The 14,438-nt window shown below is 37.7% G+C and overlaps 1 protein-coding gene across 3 annotated transcripts in view; it reads right to left on the minus strand.

The window, feature by feature from the left end:
- Window positions 1-14,224, minus strand: part of DARS2 (aspartyl-tRNA synthetase 2, mitochondrial) — a 30,847-nt gene extending 16,623 nt beyond the window's left edge. For 2 of the 3 annotated variants that reach the window (XR_009052662.1, XM_057727594.1), the window contains exons 1-8: window positions 13,524-14,224; window positions 12,783-12,882; window positions 11,340-11,406; window positions 3,835-3,936; window positions 3,358-3,453; window positions 1,834-1,957; window positions 1,195-1,241; window positions 449-555 (exon numbers count right to left, since the gene is read on the minus strand). Coding sequence is in view for 2 of the 3 variants with exons in the window: in XM_057727594.1 (XP_057583577.1) it covers window positions 449-555; window positions 1,195-1,241; window positions 1,834-1,957; window positions 3,358-3,453; window positions 3,835-3,936; window positions 11,340-11,406; window positions 12,783-12,882; window positions 13,524-13,644 (764 nt within the window). In the remaining variant the exon portion in view is untranslated. The remainder of the gene's footprint in view (window positions 1-448; window positions 556-1,194; window positions 1,242-1,833; window positions 1,958-3,357; window positions 3,454-3,834; window positions 3,937-11,339; window positions 11,407-12,782; window positions 12,883-13,523) is intronic. The other variant, XM_057727595.1, reaches the window with a different exon arrangement.
- Window positions 14,225-14,438: the final 214 nt, after the last annotated feature.

The following is a 14,438-nucleotide window of genomic DNA, read 5'->3' on the forward strand; positions in this document are numbered from 1 at the left end:
TAACTCTCATCTTCATCTCCTGAAATACAGCCCTGTCTCAGAAGCCCTAGCTCACAAAGTTTTTAATAATATTTCCCAAAACAATATAATTTCAAACATTTTACTGCAACTAGTTTGCTATTCTCAACATACTGTTTTTGGTGTATGCCACAGTTGGTTTTATTATCCTGTTTTGTTTTACTAGATTCATTGGCTCCTTGAGCACAAAACCTATTCTTTTCGTTTTGAACCCCCTACCCCATCTACTAGCATAGAGCTCTGTACATGATGGTCACCCAATAAATCTTTATATAATGACTGCGGAATTTTAGGATATTTTACAAGTATCTTCCAAACTCTCATACATTTTTGTACTTTCTTTTAAGAGACTGGACAATTTTGTGTTTCTTTTTCCCCCTTTTCTCCCTCTTTTCCTTTTCTGACCACTACTAGCATAAAGAAAGCTCACCTGTCTAAACCACCAACCATCAGGAGCTGCTTAAACTGCTGAGGACTCTGAGGGAGAGAATAAAACTTTCCAGGTTCCCTGGATGGTACTACAAACTCTTTTGCACCCTTTGAATGAGAAAGAGGGAAAGCAGAGATATTATTCAAAAAACAAATCCAAGAACTGGTAGAAGTCAATATTTCAGTTCATCAATGAAATTAATCAAAGAGCAAAGTTCCCACAATGATAGATCATTTCTTCCTCACCCTTTAGTCCCCAAAAGGCTTGCACGTAGTAGGCTTTACATGATATTTGTATGTGGTAAGTATTAAATGTAACATATGCTTGTTAAAATGAATGCCCACTTCTGTTACTAGCTAAAAGGATTTTGTGCATCAATTCCTATTCAAGTAATTCCTAACTGCTTTTATTAACTATAGTTTTATAAGTCCACAGACTGTATAAATATCAGTGTTTGGAAATGTCAGTTCTTAATGAACAAGGGATTTATTTTTAAGGAACCGATTCGTTATTGATTTGTAGCTATAAAAGAAACCTCAATGAAAAGAAAACAATATATGATTAAAGGATTCTGACTAAAAGTACTGATCCATACAATTTTCTCAACTCTTCAAATACCTAGTTAATGTGGACATCCTAAGGCAGTAAAATAAAAGAAATAGAACTAAGGGAATATAAAAGCAAAGTGGTCCCGTTTCACAACTAACAGGACATTATTAGTAGGCTGATTTAAGGAACAGACATACCCCTGGAGTTCTCTTAAATAATGTTGGTGTTTCTATATCCACAAACCCTAAAAAGAGAGAAATATCAGAATTTATTAGATGGGAATTTACCAAATATGATCTCTACAGTACAGTGCAACAAATCTGAAGCCACCCTTTAATTAGGAATTTTGACTGAAATAAGTTACCAAGCATATTGATGCTGGTTTCTATAAATCCAAGAGGGAAGCTGAAGATTTTCATAAAATCCTATTCTGTTCCTAAAGTTGATACTTTTGTCATGAAATAATTCTAACTGTTTGATGGATTCTTATGTACTGAACTGTTTCAGTTTTCCTCGTGTTCTGCTAGTGTAGCAAAAATAACACATATATAGCAGGAAAAAAACCAGGGCTAACTGAAGAGTCTAGTTTCATCCACATGACATTTCTGAGCTCCCAACAAATGATGCACAAGCATGATACAGAATTAAGAAAACTTACATATAACAACCAAAGGGCTAGTCCATCTTCAACAAGTGATGGGAAACAGACAATGGTAACAGGCACTATCACCTTTAGAAGGCTGTATTTGTGACCCAGTAGGGAACTAAATTATGTTTTATGCTACTAAATTATGCTCTAGGATAAAACACATGGAAATTACTGTTTCTTCCCTTACCATGTAGATTACAGAGATACTCCCGCATTTTCATGACCATCTGGGACCTCAGTCGCAGGTTATACTGCATTTGGACACCACGCAAATCTAAGTAGCGATATTGCAAACGAAGAGCTTCTGTTTTCTAAACAAATTTAAAGATTTTTATGTTTAAATATTTTTTGAATATTAGAAAGATACTAACTTTAGATACAGATTGTGAATTTTCAAGAACTTTAGCTCTATCTTTAGCATCCACCATCTGTGCAATACACCACCATCCTTAATTCCTACAATTTCTAGGCTTGTTACTTGTACAGATTTTACATCTTTCAGTGAACCACACTTCACTGACTGAAATCTGCCTACCTTACTAAACATTTATCAATTCATTTTTTCCCCCTTTTTTCTTTTTTGACCATGTGCTTGCGGGATCTCATTTTCCCCACCAGGAAATGAACCCGGGCCATGGCAGTGAGAGCCCGGAATCCTAACCACTAAGCCACCAAGGAACTCCCTATCCATTCATTTTTAAGCCTGGTGTTTAATCTTGGAAAAAAAAAAAGTGAAGATTTCAAAGATCATTAAAAAATATACACCAGAGCCGAAAACAGCCATGACTTTATCACCTGAATGGGACAAGTGTAAAAAATGCAAGGGAACAGCAGATGAATTCCTATGGCTGTACTAGCAGGAACACAGTGAGGTCTGCTTATTTTCAGGCTGTAAATCTCTGCATCCCTTTTGTGCTGACAACCTTTTTTAAGAAGTCCTTTCCTCTGGAATAGCTTATTTCTTCGATACTAGAACAGAAATGGAAGAACTATCTGCCATTTCTCTTTCTAAAAGCTCATAGCTGGGGGGAAAACTGTATATCCCCCCCACCCCCCCAACAAGGTCAACTCTGTAATTATATTGCTTTTTCTAATTAGAATATTAAGTACTGGGAACTCAAATGTAAGACTAGGTGGCCATGCAATTAATTTAAAAATCCTTTATAGATTAGTTTACAAATTAGGTATATACAAGTCTACAACTGTAGACAATTGTGACAAAGCCAAAAATTGGCTGAGCTTACATATCCAGTGCTGTCTAGCTTCCTCCAAGAACATTCTAAATTACAGTAATCATATTTATATGATTTATAAACATTTTATCACTGTTAGAGGCTTAAACATAATATATGCAGGATCTCCTATGCCATGTGGCCATTTCTAAGGTAAACATAAATTTCCTTTCAAAATGTAAAACCATAGCAACAAAAAAATTGAACAAAATAACACCTAAGTCTTAAAGACAACCATGTTTCCAGCTGTCTGAGAAAAATGTTCTAGGTGTTGAGAAGCTGCAACAGTTTAATGAACTGTTGATATTTAAAACATTTCACCAGGAAATTGTAAAACTAACAATAATTCATGATACAGATATAATAAAATACTTAATTTTGTAGAAGTTAAAATTTTCCTTAAAAAAACTCTGAAAAACACTTTACTGGTTATTAACATTTTCTAGATACTCTATTTTGTTAGTAACAAAGGATGGCACCTTCACAAAGTCCTTAATTTCAAAGGGCAGCTTCTTGCAGGAATTCAGAAGTTTAGCTGTTTTAACTTTGATTTCAATCTCACCTGTTGGCATTTTCTTAGAGAGAGAGAGAAAAGACCTATTTTAAAAAATCACTCATCAGGATATGTACACAATGAATATTTATACAACACAAGCATTTATTTACATATGTAAAACGTAGAGGGTGCTTATAGGGTATAGTCTAAAACATAAATGTCTGTGTATGACTCTGACATTCTTATCCATATCTGTGGCTAATGAGCTCATTAACAAATGTCAACGTGCATATTTATATAGGTGTTTATGTTTGCAGTGAAGGTTTTTAAATCTGCAGAACTGGCAGAGCTTTAGTGCTGGATATCTAATAGACACTCAGTGTCTGTTGCCTGAATGCGTTCACGGACAGTGCAAATGTACATGGGTAAAATTTAAATAGACAGTTTCTAAATTACTAACTGGATTCTCTTGTCCTGGAGGTCGGGAAATTACTGTCCCAGACACTTGCACCACAGATTCCATGGGGGCGTCACATAAAATCTTCTTCACAGAAGCAGCCGACTACAGAATAAGAGGGGAAAACAGTTCCAACAAACAAATGAACTTAAAGGACTCTGCAGCAACAGTAGATTACAGTTTAGAAAAATGTTAATACTCATAGCTTAACTGCCATAAATACTGGGGCTGCCCTTAATGACTTTATTAAAGAATTTGGTAAAATGCATCCCCACTTTGACTCCATATAATATAGCAAGTAAAACTATAAGTTAAGAATTAAAAATCTTTTTCCTTAAAGAAAAATAAGGAGAAGAATGATTAATGCAAACAAGTCCCACATACTTTAAAGGCAACTGTCAGTGAAGGAGTTCTCCCGGGTTAGCTATGCTTATCTCTACATCCTGATCCCTGAAAAATAACCCATGGCTCTTTACTTACTTCAAACATTTAAAGCTGAGTAAATCTTATTTTTCTCAGGCATACTAACATTTGTAAATATTACCACAATAGAAACCAATGTTGCCCAACAAGCATGACAAGAGTATTTTATCTAAATTTAATGGTAATTATTTTTTGAGCAGGTAGTAACTTCACATGGCTCAAATTCAAAGAGTACAAACAGGAGAAGAATCAAGATGGTGGAGTAGGAGGATGTGCACTCACTCCCTCTTGCAAGAGCACCAGAATTACAACTAACTGCTGAACAACCATCGACAGAAAGACACTGGAACTCAACAAAAAAACCCACCCCACATCCAGAGACAAAGGAGAAGCTGCAATGAGACGGTAGGAGGGGCACAATCGCATTAAAATCAAATCCCATAAATGCTGGGTGGGTGACTCACAAGCTGGAGAACAGTTATACCCCAGAAGTCCTGAGGGTTCTGAGCCCCAGGTCAGGCTTCCTAACCTGGGAGTCCAGCAATGGGAGGAGGAATCCCCAGAGAATCAGACTTTGAAAGCCAGCGGGATTTGATTGCAGGACCTCCACAGGACTGGGGGAAACGGAGATTCCACTCTTGGAGGGCACACAAAAAAGTGTGCTCACCAGGACCCAGGGGGAAGGAGCAGTGACCCCATAGGAGACTGAACCAGACCTACCTGCTGGTGTTGGAGGGTTGCCTGCTGAGGTGGGGGGCAGCTGTGGCTCACCGAGGAGACAGGGGCACTGGAAGCAGGGGTTCTGAGAAGTGCTCATTGGCATGAGCCCTTCCAGAGTCCACCATTAGCTCCACCAAAGAGCCTGTAAGCTCCAGTGCTGGGTCGCCTCAGGCCAAAGGACCACCAGGGTGGGAACACAGCCCCACCCACTGGCAGACAAGCAGATTAAAGTGTCACTGAGCTCCACCCACCAAATCAGATTCAAGTTTTACTGAGCTCCACCCACCCAGCCCAACCCACCATCAGTCCCTCCCATCAGGAAGCACCCACGAGCCTCCTAGACAGCTTCCTCCACAAGAGGGCAGACAGCAGAATCAAGCAGTATCAGCACTATTTCATCTTGTGGAACTGAAAATCACAGCCACAGAAAGAAAGAGAAAATGAAAAGGCAAAAGACTTTGTACCAGATGAAGGGACAAGATAAAACACCAGAAAAACAACTAAATGAAGAGGAGATAGGCACTCTTCTGGAAAAAGAATTCAGAATAATGATGGTGAAGATGATCCAGGACTTTGAAAAAAGATTGGATGCAAAGATCGAAAAGTTGCAAGAAAAGTTTATCAAAGACCTAAAAGAATTAAAGAACAAACAAACAGAGATATACAACACAATAAGTGAAGTGAAAAATACACTAGAAGGAACCAATAGCAGATTAACTGAGGCAGAAGGACGAATAAGTGACCTGGAAGACAGAATGGTGATCATCACTGATGCAGAAAAGAATACAGAAAAAAGAATGAAAAGAACTGAAGACAGCCTAAGAGACCTCTGGGACAATGTTAAATGCACCAACATTCGCATTACAGGGGTCCCAGGAGAAGAGAGAGAGAAAGGACCTGAGAAAATATTGGAAGAGATTATAGGTGAAAACTTCCCTACATGGGAAAGGAAATCGCTACCCAAGTCCAGGAAGTGCAGAGAGTCCCAGGCAGGATAAATCCAAGGAGAAACACGCCAAGACATATAGTAGTCAAACTGAGAAAAATTAAAAACAGAAAAGTTATTAAAAGCAACAAGGGAAAAATGACAAATAACATATAAGAGAACTCCCATCAGGTTAACAGCTGATTTCTCAGCAGAAACTCTGCAAGCCAGAAGGGAGTGGCATGATATATTTAAAGTGATGACCGAGAAGAACCTACAACCAAGAATACTCGACCCAGCAAGGATCTCATTCAGATTCGAGGGAGAAATCAAAAGCTTTACAGACAAGCAACAGCTAAGAGAATTCAGCACCACCAAACCAGCCTTACAACAAATGCTAAAGGAACTTCTTGAAGTGGGAAACGTAAGAGAAGAAAAGGACCTACAGAAACGAAAACAAAACAATTAAGAACATGGTAATAGGAACATACATATCAATAATCACCTTGAATGTAAATGGACTAAATGCACCAACCAAAAGACACAGACTGGCTGAATAGATACAAAAACAAGACCTATATATATGCTGTCTACAAGAGACCCACTTCAGACCTAGGGACACATACAGACTGAAAGTGAGGGGATGGAAAAAGATATTCCATGCAAATGGAAATCAAAAGAAAGCTGGAGTAGCTAGCAATACTCATATCAGATAAAATAGACTTTAAAATAAAAAATGTTACAAGAGACAAGAAAGGACACTACATAAAGATTGAGGGATCCATCCAAGAAGAAGAGATAACAATTATAAATATATATGCACCCAATATAGGAGCACCTCAATACATAAGGCAAATGCTAACAACTATGAAAGAGGAAATCAACAGTAACACAATCATAGTGGGGGACTTTAACATCTCACTTACACCAATGGACAGATCATCCACACAGAAAATTCATAAGGAAACACAAGCTTTAAATGACACAATACATCAGCTGGATTTAATAGATATCTATAGAACATTACACCCCAAAACAGCAGATTACACATTCTTCTCAAGCGCACATGGAACATTCTCCAGGATCGATCACATTTTGGGTCATAAATCAAGCCTTGGTAAATTCAAGAAAATTGAAATCATATCAAGCATCTTTTCTGACCACAACACTATGAGATTAGAAATCAATTACAGGAAAAAAACTGTAAAAAACACAAACACATGGAGGCTAAACAGTACGCTACTAAATAACCAACAGATCACTGAAGAAATCAAAGAGGAAATGAAAAAATAACTAGAGACAAATGACAATGAAAACACAACGATCCAAAACCTATGGGATGCAGCAAAGGCAGTTCTAAGAGGGAAGTTTATAACAATACAATCCTACCTCAAGAAACAAGAAACATCCCAAATAAACAATCTAACCTTACACCTAAAGAAACTAGAGAAAGAAGAGCAAACAAAACCCAAAGTGAGTAGATGGAGAGAAATCATAAAGATCAGAGCAAAAATAAATGAAATAGAGACAAAACAAGAGCAAAAATCAATAAAACTAAAAGCTGGTTCTTTGAGAAAATAAATAAAATTGATAAACCTCTAGCAAGGCTCATCAACAAAAAGAGGGAGAGGACTCAAATCAATAAAATTAGAAATGAAACAGGAGAAGTTACAACGGACACCGCAGAAATAAAAGGCACCATAAGAGACTACTACAAGCAATTATATGCCAATAAAATGGACAACCTGGATGAAATGGACAGATTCTTAGAAAAGTATAACCTTCCAAGACTGAATCAGGAAGATATAGAAAATATGAACAGACCAATCACAAGTAATGAAATTGAAACTGTGATTAAAAATCTCCCAACAAACAAAAGTCCAGGACCAGATGGATTCACAGGTGAATTTTATCAAACATTTAGAGAAGAGCTAACACCCATCCTTCTCAAACTCTTCCAAAACATTGCAGAGGAAGGAACACTCCCAAACTCATTTTATGAGGCCACCATCACCCTGATACCAAAACCAGACAAAGATACTACAAAAAAAGAAAACTACAGACCAATATCACTGATGAATTTAGATGCAAAAATCCTCAACAAAATACTAGCCAACAGAATCCAGCAACACATTAAAAGAATCATACACCATGATCAAGTGGGGTTTATCCCTTCAATATATGCACATCAATCAATGTGATACACCATATTAACAAACTGAAGGATAAAAACCACATGATCATCTCAATAGATGCAGAAAAAGCTTTTGACAAAATTCAACACCCATTTATGATAAAAACTCTCCAGAAGGTGGACACAGAGGGAACCTACCTCAACATAATAAAGGCCATATATGACAAACCCACAGCAAACATCATTCTCAATGGTGAAAAACTGCAAGCATTCCCTCTAAGATCAGAACAAGACAAGGATGTCCACTCTCACCACTCCTATTCAACATAGTTTTGGAAGTCCTTGCCACAGCAATCACAGAAGAAAAAGAAATAAAAGGAATCCAAATTGGAAAAGAAGAAGTAAAACTGTCACTGTTTGTAGATGACATGATACTATACATAGAAAATCCTAAAGATGCCACCAGAAAACTACTTGAGCTAATCAATGAATTTGGTAAAGTTGCAGGATACAAAATTAACACACAGAAATCTCTTGCATTTCTATACACCAACAATGAAAGATCAGAAAGAGAAATTAAGGAAACAATCCCATTCACCACTGAAACAAAAAGAATAAAATACCTAGGAATAAACCTAACCAAGGAGGTAAAAGACCTGTACTCAGAAAACTATAAGACACTAATGAAAGAAATCAAAGAAGACACAAACAGATGGAGGGATATACCATGTTCTTGGATTGGAAGAATCAACATTGTGAAAATGACTATCCTACCCAAAGCAATTTACAGATTCAATGCAATCCCGATCAAACTACCAATAGCATTTTTCACAGAACTAGAACAAGAAAGCTAACAATTTGTATGGAAATGCAAAAGACCCCAAATAGCCAAAGCAATCTTGAGAAGGAAAGACGGAGTTGGTGGAATCAGGCTTCCTGACTTCAGGCTATACTACAAGGCCACAGTGATCAAGACAGTATGGTACTGGCACAAAAACAGAAATATAGATCAATGGAACAGGATAGAAAGCCCAGAGATAAACTATGGTCAACTAATTTATGACAAAGGAGCCAAGGATATACAATGGAGAAAAGGCAGCCCCTTCAATAAGTGGTGCTGGAAAAACTGGACAGCTACGTGTCAAAGAATGAAATTAGAACACTCCTTAACACCATACACAAAAATAAACTCCAAATGGATTAAAGACCTAAATGTAAGGCCAGACACTATAAAACTCCTAGAGGAAAACACAGGAAGAACACTTTCCAACGTAAATAACAGCAAGATCTTTTTTGATCCACCCTCTAGAATAATGGAAATAAAAAATAAATAAGTGGGACCTAATGAAACTTCAAAGCTTCTGCACAGCAAAGGAAACTATAAGCAAGACGAAAAGACAACCCTCAGAAGGGGAAAAAATATTTGCAAACGAATCAACAGACAAAGGATTAATTTCCAAAATATATAAACAGTTCATCCAGCTCAATATCAAAATAATAAACAACCCAATCAAAAAATGGGCAGAAGACCTAAATAGGCATTTCTCCAAAGAAGACATACGGATGGTCAAGAGGCACATGAAAAGCGCTCAACATCACTAATTATTAGAGAAATGCAAATCAAAACGACAATGAGGTATCACCTCACACCGGTTAGAATGGGCATCATCAGAAAATCTACAAACAGTAAATGCTGGAGAGGGTGTGGAGAAAAAGGAACGCTTTTGCATTGCTGGTGGGAATGTAAATTGATACAGCCACTATGGAAAACAGTATGGAGGTTCCTTGCAAAACTAAAAATAGAACTACCATATGACCCAACAACCCCACCACTGGGCATATACCCAGGGAACACCATAATTCAAAAACACACATGCACTCCGATGTTCATTACAGCACTATTTACAATAGCCAGGACATGGAAGCAACCTAAATGTCCATCAACAGATGAATGGATAAAGAAGATGTGGTACATACACACAGTGGAATATTACTCAGCTGTAAAAAGCAATGAAACTGGGACATTTTTAGAGACATGGATGGACCTAGAGACTGTCATACAGAGTGAAGTGAGTCAGAAAGAGAAAAACAAATATTGTATATTAACACATATATGTGGACTATAGAAAAATGGTACAAATCAACCGGTTTGCAAGTCAGAAATAGAGACACAGATGTAGAGAACAAACATATGGACACCAAGTGGGGAAAGTGGGGAGGGTTGGTGGGGGAACGAATTGGGAGACTGGGATACCAAATTGTACACTCTAAATATATGCAGTTTATTGTAAAAAATAAAAAAATAAAGTTAAAAAACAACAACAACAACAATAACAACAACAAAGAGTACAAACAGATCTACACTGAAAAGTCTCCCTCCAGCCCTTAGTGCCCCTCCCCAGAGATATTCAATGTTATGTATCTTTCCAGGGACATTTCATAACATACACACACCCTTTTTAGTACAGATGACATCACCCTACATGCTCTTCTGTACCCTGTTTTTATATCTAACAATACATCTTGGATTTTTTCCCATATTAGTACAATACGAGCTTCTTCAATCTTTTCCATAGTTGTATGGATGTACACTGTTTTTTATACCAGTGTCTTATTGCAGAAATTTAGGTTGTTCCCAAATTTCTTTTGATTAAAAATAATTCAGCAGTGAATGACCTTGTATTTTCGTCATTTTGCATCTATGTAAGTCTACGTGTAAGATAATTTTAAGATCATTGACTAGAAGTGGAATGAATAGTTCAAAAGATATATGCATTTATAATTTTGATATTGCCAGAATGCCCTTCATAGAGCTAGTACCAATTTGTACTCCCTCCAGGAATGTATGAGCACTTGTTTTCCCAAACACAGTGTGTTGTCATTCCAGAGCATAAAAAAATAACAATTCTGTGTAGTTTTAATCCATATTTCTCTGCCTATGAGTGAAGTTGGGCATATTTTCATATGTCTACAGACAGAAAAATAGCCATTTATACTTTTTCTATAAATCTTATGTTCATATTCTGCACACATATTTCTACTGGGTCACTGATATTTAAAAAAAGCTTTTTTAAATTGATTTGTAGTAGCCTTTTAGATCTTAGAGAAATTAGCCCTTTGTGACATGAATTGCACATATTTTTTCCCAGTTTGTCATTTGTCTTAATGTGGCTTGTGGTAGTTATAATCTTCATTAACGAAAAACTTCTTAATTTGAAACTTCACACATACTTATCCAACATGCTTCATTTACTCTAACCACAGCATCAAAGAGGCTCGGAGATAACAGAAGGAATCTTCTATTACCTCATCCTGGGGAATGATAACTTGAACAAGCCCATGGAAATCTCTTAGGACCAGGAAGATGTTTTGCCTGATTAATAAAGAAAGTGAACATATTAAGATAAAATCTTTGAGACCAAAAGTTAAGCAGGCAAAACAATTTAAACAAATAAAAAACCCATGCAATTTCACATGTTCCTTTTTTATAATAAACAATGTGCTTTCATAGCTATATCTGTATAATTACCTTGTAGCTTATTAATGAAAAAACATTTTTCATTTACAATTTCAACTTTTATTAGCTATACGTACAGCTTACTAATGCTATCCAGATGGCTTATTAATGAAAAGGCAGATTTTGAAAATTTAAAAATTTTATTGGCTTAAGTCTCTACAGGAAAATTTAATTAAATTTGGAAACTGTCCACATATTAAAATCCAAAGGTAATATTTTGGATATTAGAGACATCTGATTATATTATATATTATAAAAAATATTTATTTACTTGGCTGCATCAGGTCTTAGTTGCAGCACGCAGGATCTTTCAGTTGCAGCATGCAAACTCTTAGTTACAGCATGTGGGATCTAGTTCCCTGACCTGGGCCCCCTGCATTGGGAGTGCAGAGTCTCAGCCACTGGACTATCAGGGCTTATGGTGCCAATCTGTACTCCCTCCAGGAACGTATCAGTCCCTGATTCATCATTTTTAAAAATACAGCAATATAAAATCTTTTCTTCTCCTAAAAAAAAGATGCAATCTAAAATTTTCTAAAAATGGTCCAATACTAGCTTAATACCTCTATAAGCCATCAAAAGGTCCCCCAATCCCAATATTTTAGCATTCAACCTACATTTCTCATATGGTTCTTAGTACCAAGAAGAGGTTAGAGAGCCTCCTCAGATTTTCGTTCAGGAGATAAAAGTCACCAAACGTATAGGTCAAATAGCCACCCATTGGGACATATTCTTTAGGAAAGTCACACAACCTATTTATTTTGGATCTCTTCATTGTGAATTAACATGCTATTCAGGCATGTTCCGGAAGATAGAGATGAACAACACAACAAAATGTGCTCTAACATTAAGGAATCATTGTTCATGTTTTTAAGCTTTTTCTCTACCTAAATTTAGAAAAAAAATGTTTTTTTATGCTATGGAAGCTTACCAGTTTACCCAATTACTGGTCCTAGGAACTCTTCCATCTTAGTAAACCTAGGGACATTTCTGTCCCCTGGTGGATCACACCTCATTATTATACTCTTCAACAGATGTTACTGGTACTTACTGAGAGTGACACTATCTGAGTTTTTCAAAACAAAAACAAAACTGAAAATTCAATGACCTCCAAGAATCCTGCAGGAGTTGCAAAGCTTTTATTCTTCTGACTGGTTAAAAATTAATAACGGTTTGAAATTGCCTTGGGAAAACCACCATCATGCATTCTTAAACCATCTGCCACTATCTACCTTCGGTACTGAATCCATCCACACAAGATGACTTCTTGGCCTAAGTGAGAAGAACGCAACTCTCCACACGTGTTGGTCCGGGCAACAAAGCTATTGAGTTCTTAAAAAAAGGAAAAAAGGCAAGATTAAAAATACATCATTTGCAAATTGTTTCAGAATAAACTCTCAAATCATACCTTCTTTGGTATTTCATGTATAAAGTCGAAGAATGTAATCAATCACTATTAAATTTACCTGCAAATGTGCCAAATGCCACATGAACAACTGTCAATGTAAATTTTGGCCTTGTGTTAAGAATCTAAATATTTTTGATCACCCAGCATTTGCACTGACCTAAAATGCACTGTTCTTAATAGGGCACAATTCTTCCCCAAATGAAATAGGGTCTTGGGAATTATAGAAGTTTGATGGTGCAGTAACTGGTTTCAGTATCTATCTAGAGTGAAACAGTCACTTTTATATTAGAAAACCCCACTCAAAGTATTCTCAAGTTTATGAAAGAATTTTTTAGGCTTCTTATCCACAGCATCAACTCCATGAATAGTCTATTCATGTGATTACTTTTCTGGTCTTATTAAGTTCCAGGGAAAAAACTACATTGTAAGAAATGAAGAGGGTGAATGATGTGCTTCTACACATAAAGCTATCCAGTCAAGACTAGGGGGAAATGGAATAATCACTCTGGTTGCAAAGAACAGGTGGAAGTGCTGTTCAAGGGACAAACCTCTTCACTACATTCACCTGGAATTCTCCTCTGTGAACTCAGCATCAGACTTCGGGAGAGAGAACCCCAAATCATCTGAGTGGTCCATCTAGTGGGTCTGGATAAACCGCTGTACAGCCGACTTAACCCACAGAACATGCTGCAGCTGCAGGATGGCGAGAAGCTCAGGAATCTCACGCTGCAGGTGCTGGATGGTGGTCAAAAGTCAGTTTTGGAAATACACACAAATCCCCTAAAATGTTAGGAGTTCCCACCCCTTTATATTTAAGCCCTTGTCCGCTGAACATTCAAGTGCTCGCGTCGGCAAACTAGATACATCTGCAAAGTCTTTGGAGCCTTTGGAGAAGATGGGTAGGGGAAAGACCTTTTAAGGTCTTTTCACCCCTCTCAATGTATCCGTTTCACTTCTATTAACAAAGCTTCGGCCTGAAGGGACAAGAGAACGATTCCACACAGCAGCCAAGGCGGGACACATGCGGCCACGCAGGGGCGGCAAGGGGCCGGTCATCAGGCGCACGCCCTTCCCGTCCTTTCACGCTTCCCCGAAGGTTCCCGCGGCAGAACCGGAAAACAGGGAGGAAATCAGCCCCGCATTTCAAATCTCCCGAACCTGGCGGCCGACCTCGGGTCTTCCGAAGGAGAAAGGCAAGCAAACTCAAAATGTTTCTAGGGCCCAGAACCACGCACGCACCGCCGCTGGGAGCCAAGCGCTCCTCAACCCACCCCACGAGCAACTAAGATTACGGCGGAGGGATTTAACCAATCAGAGCACAGGCCGCCATCTTTACTACGGGCGGAAATTTGAAGGAACGCTGAGCATAGGTAGAAAAGCGCGGAAGATCAACATCGCGCGAATAAGGGAAGGAGACGACAACGGTTAGATCGCTCCCGTGCCCTCAGTTAAAATGGCAACCGTAGTTGCTTCACTGACT

The sequence above is a fragment of the Hippopotamus amphibius genome, chromosome 3, assembly GCF_030028045.1.
Source record: "Hippopotamus amphibius kiboko isolate mHipAmp2 chromosome 3, mHipAmp2.hap2, whole genome shotgun sequence".
NCBI lineage: Eukaryota > Metazoa > Chordata > Mammalia > Artiodactyla > Hippopotamidae > Hippopotamus > Hippopotamus amphibius.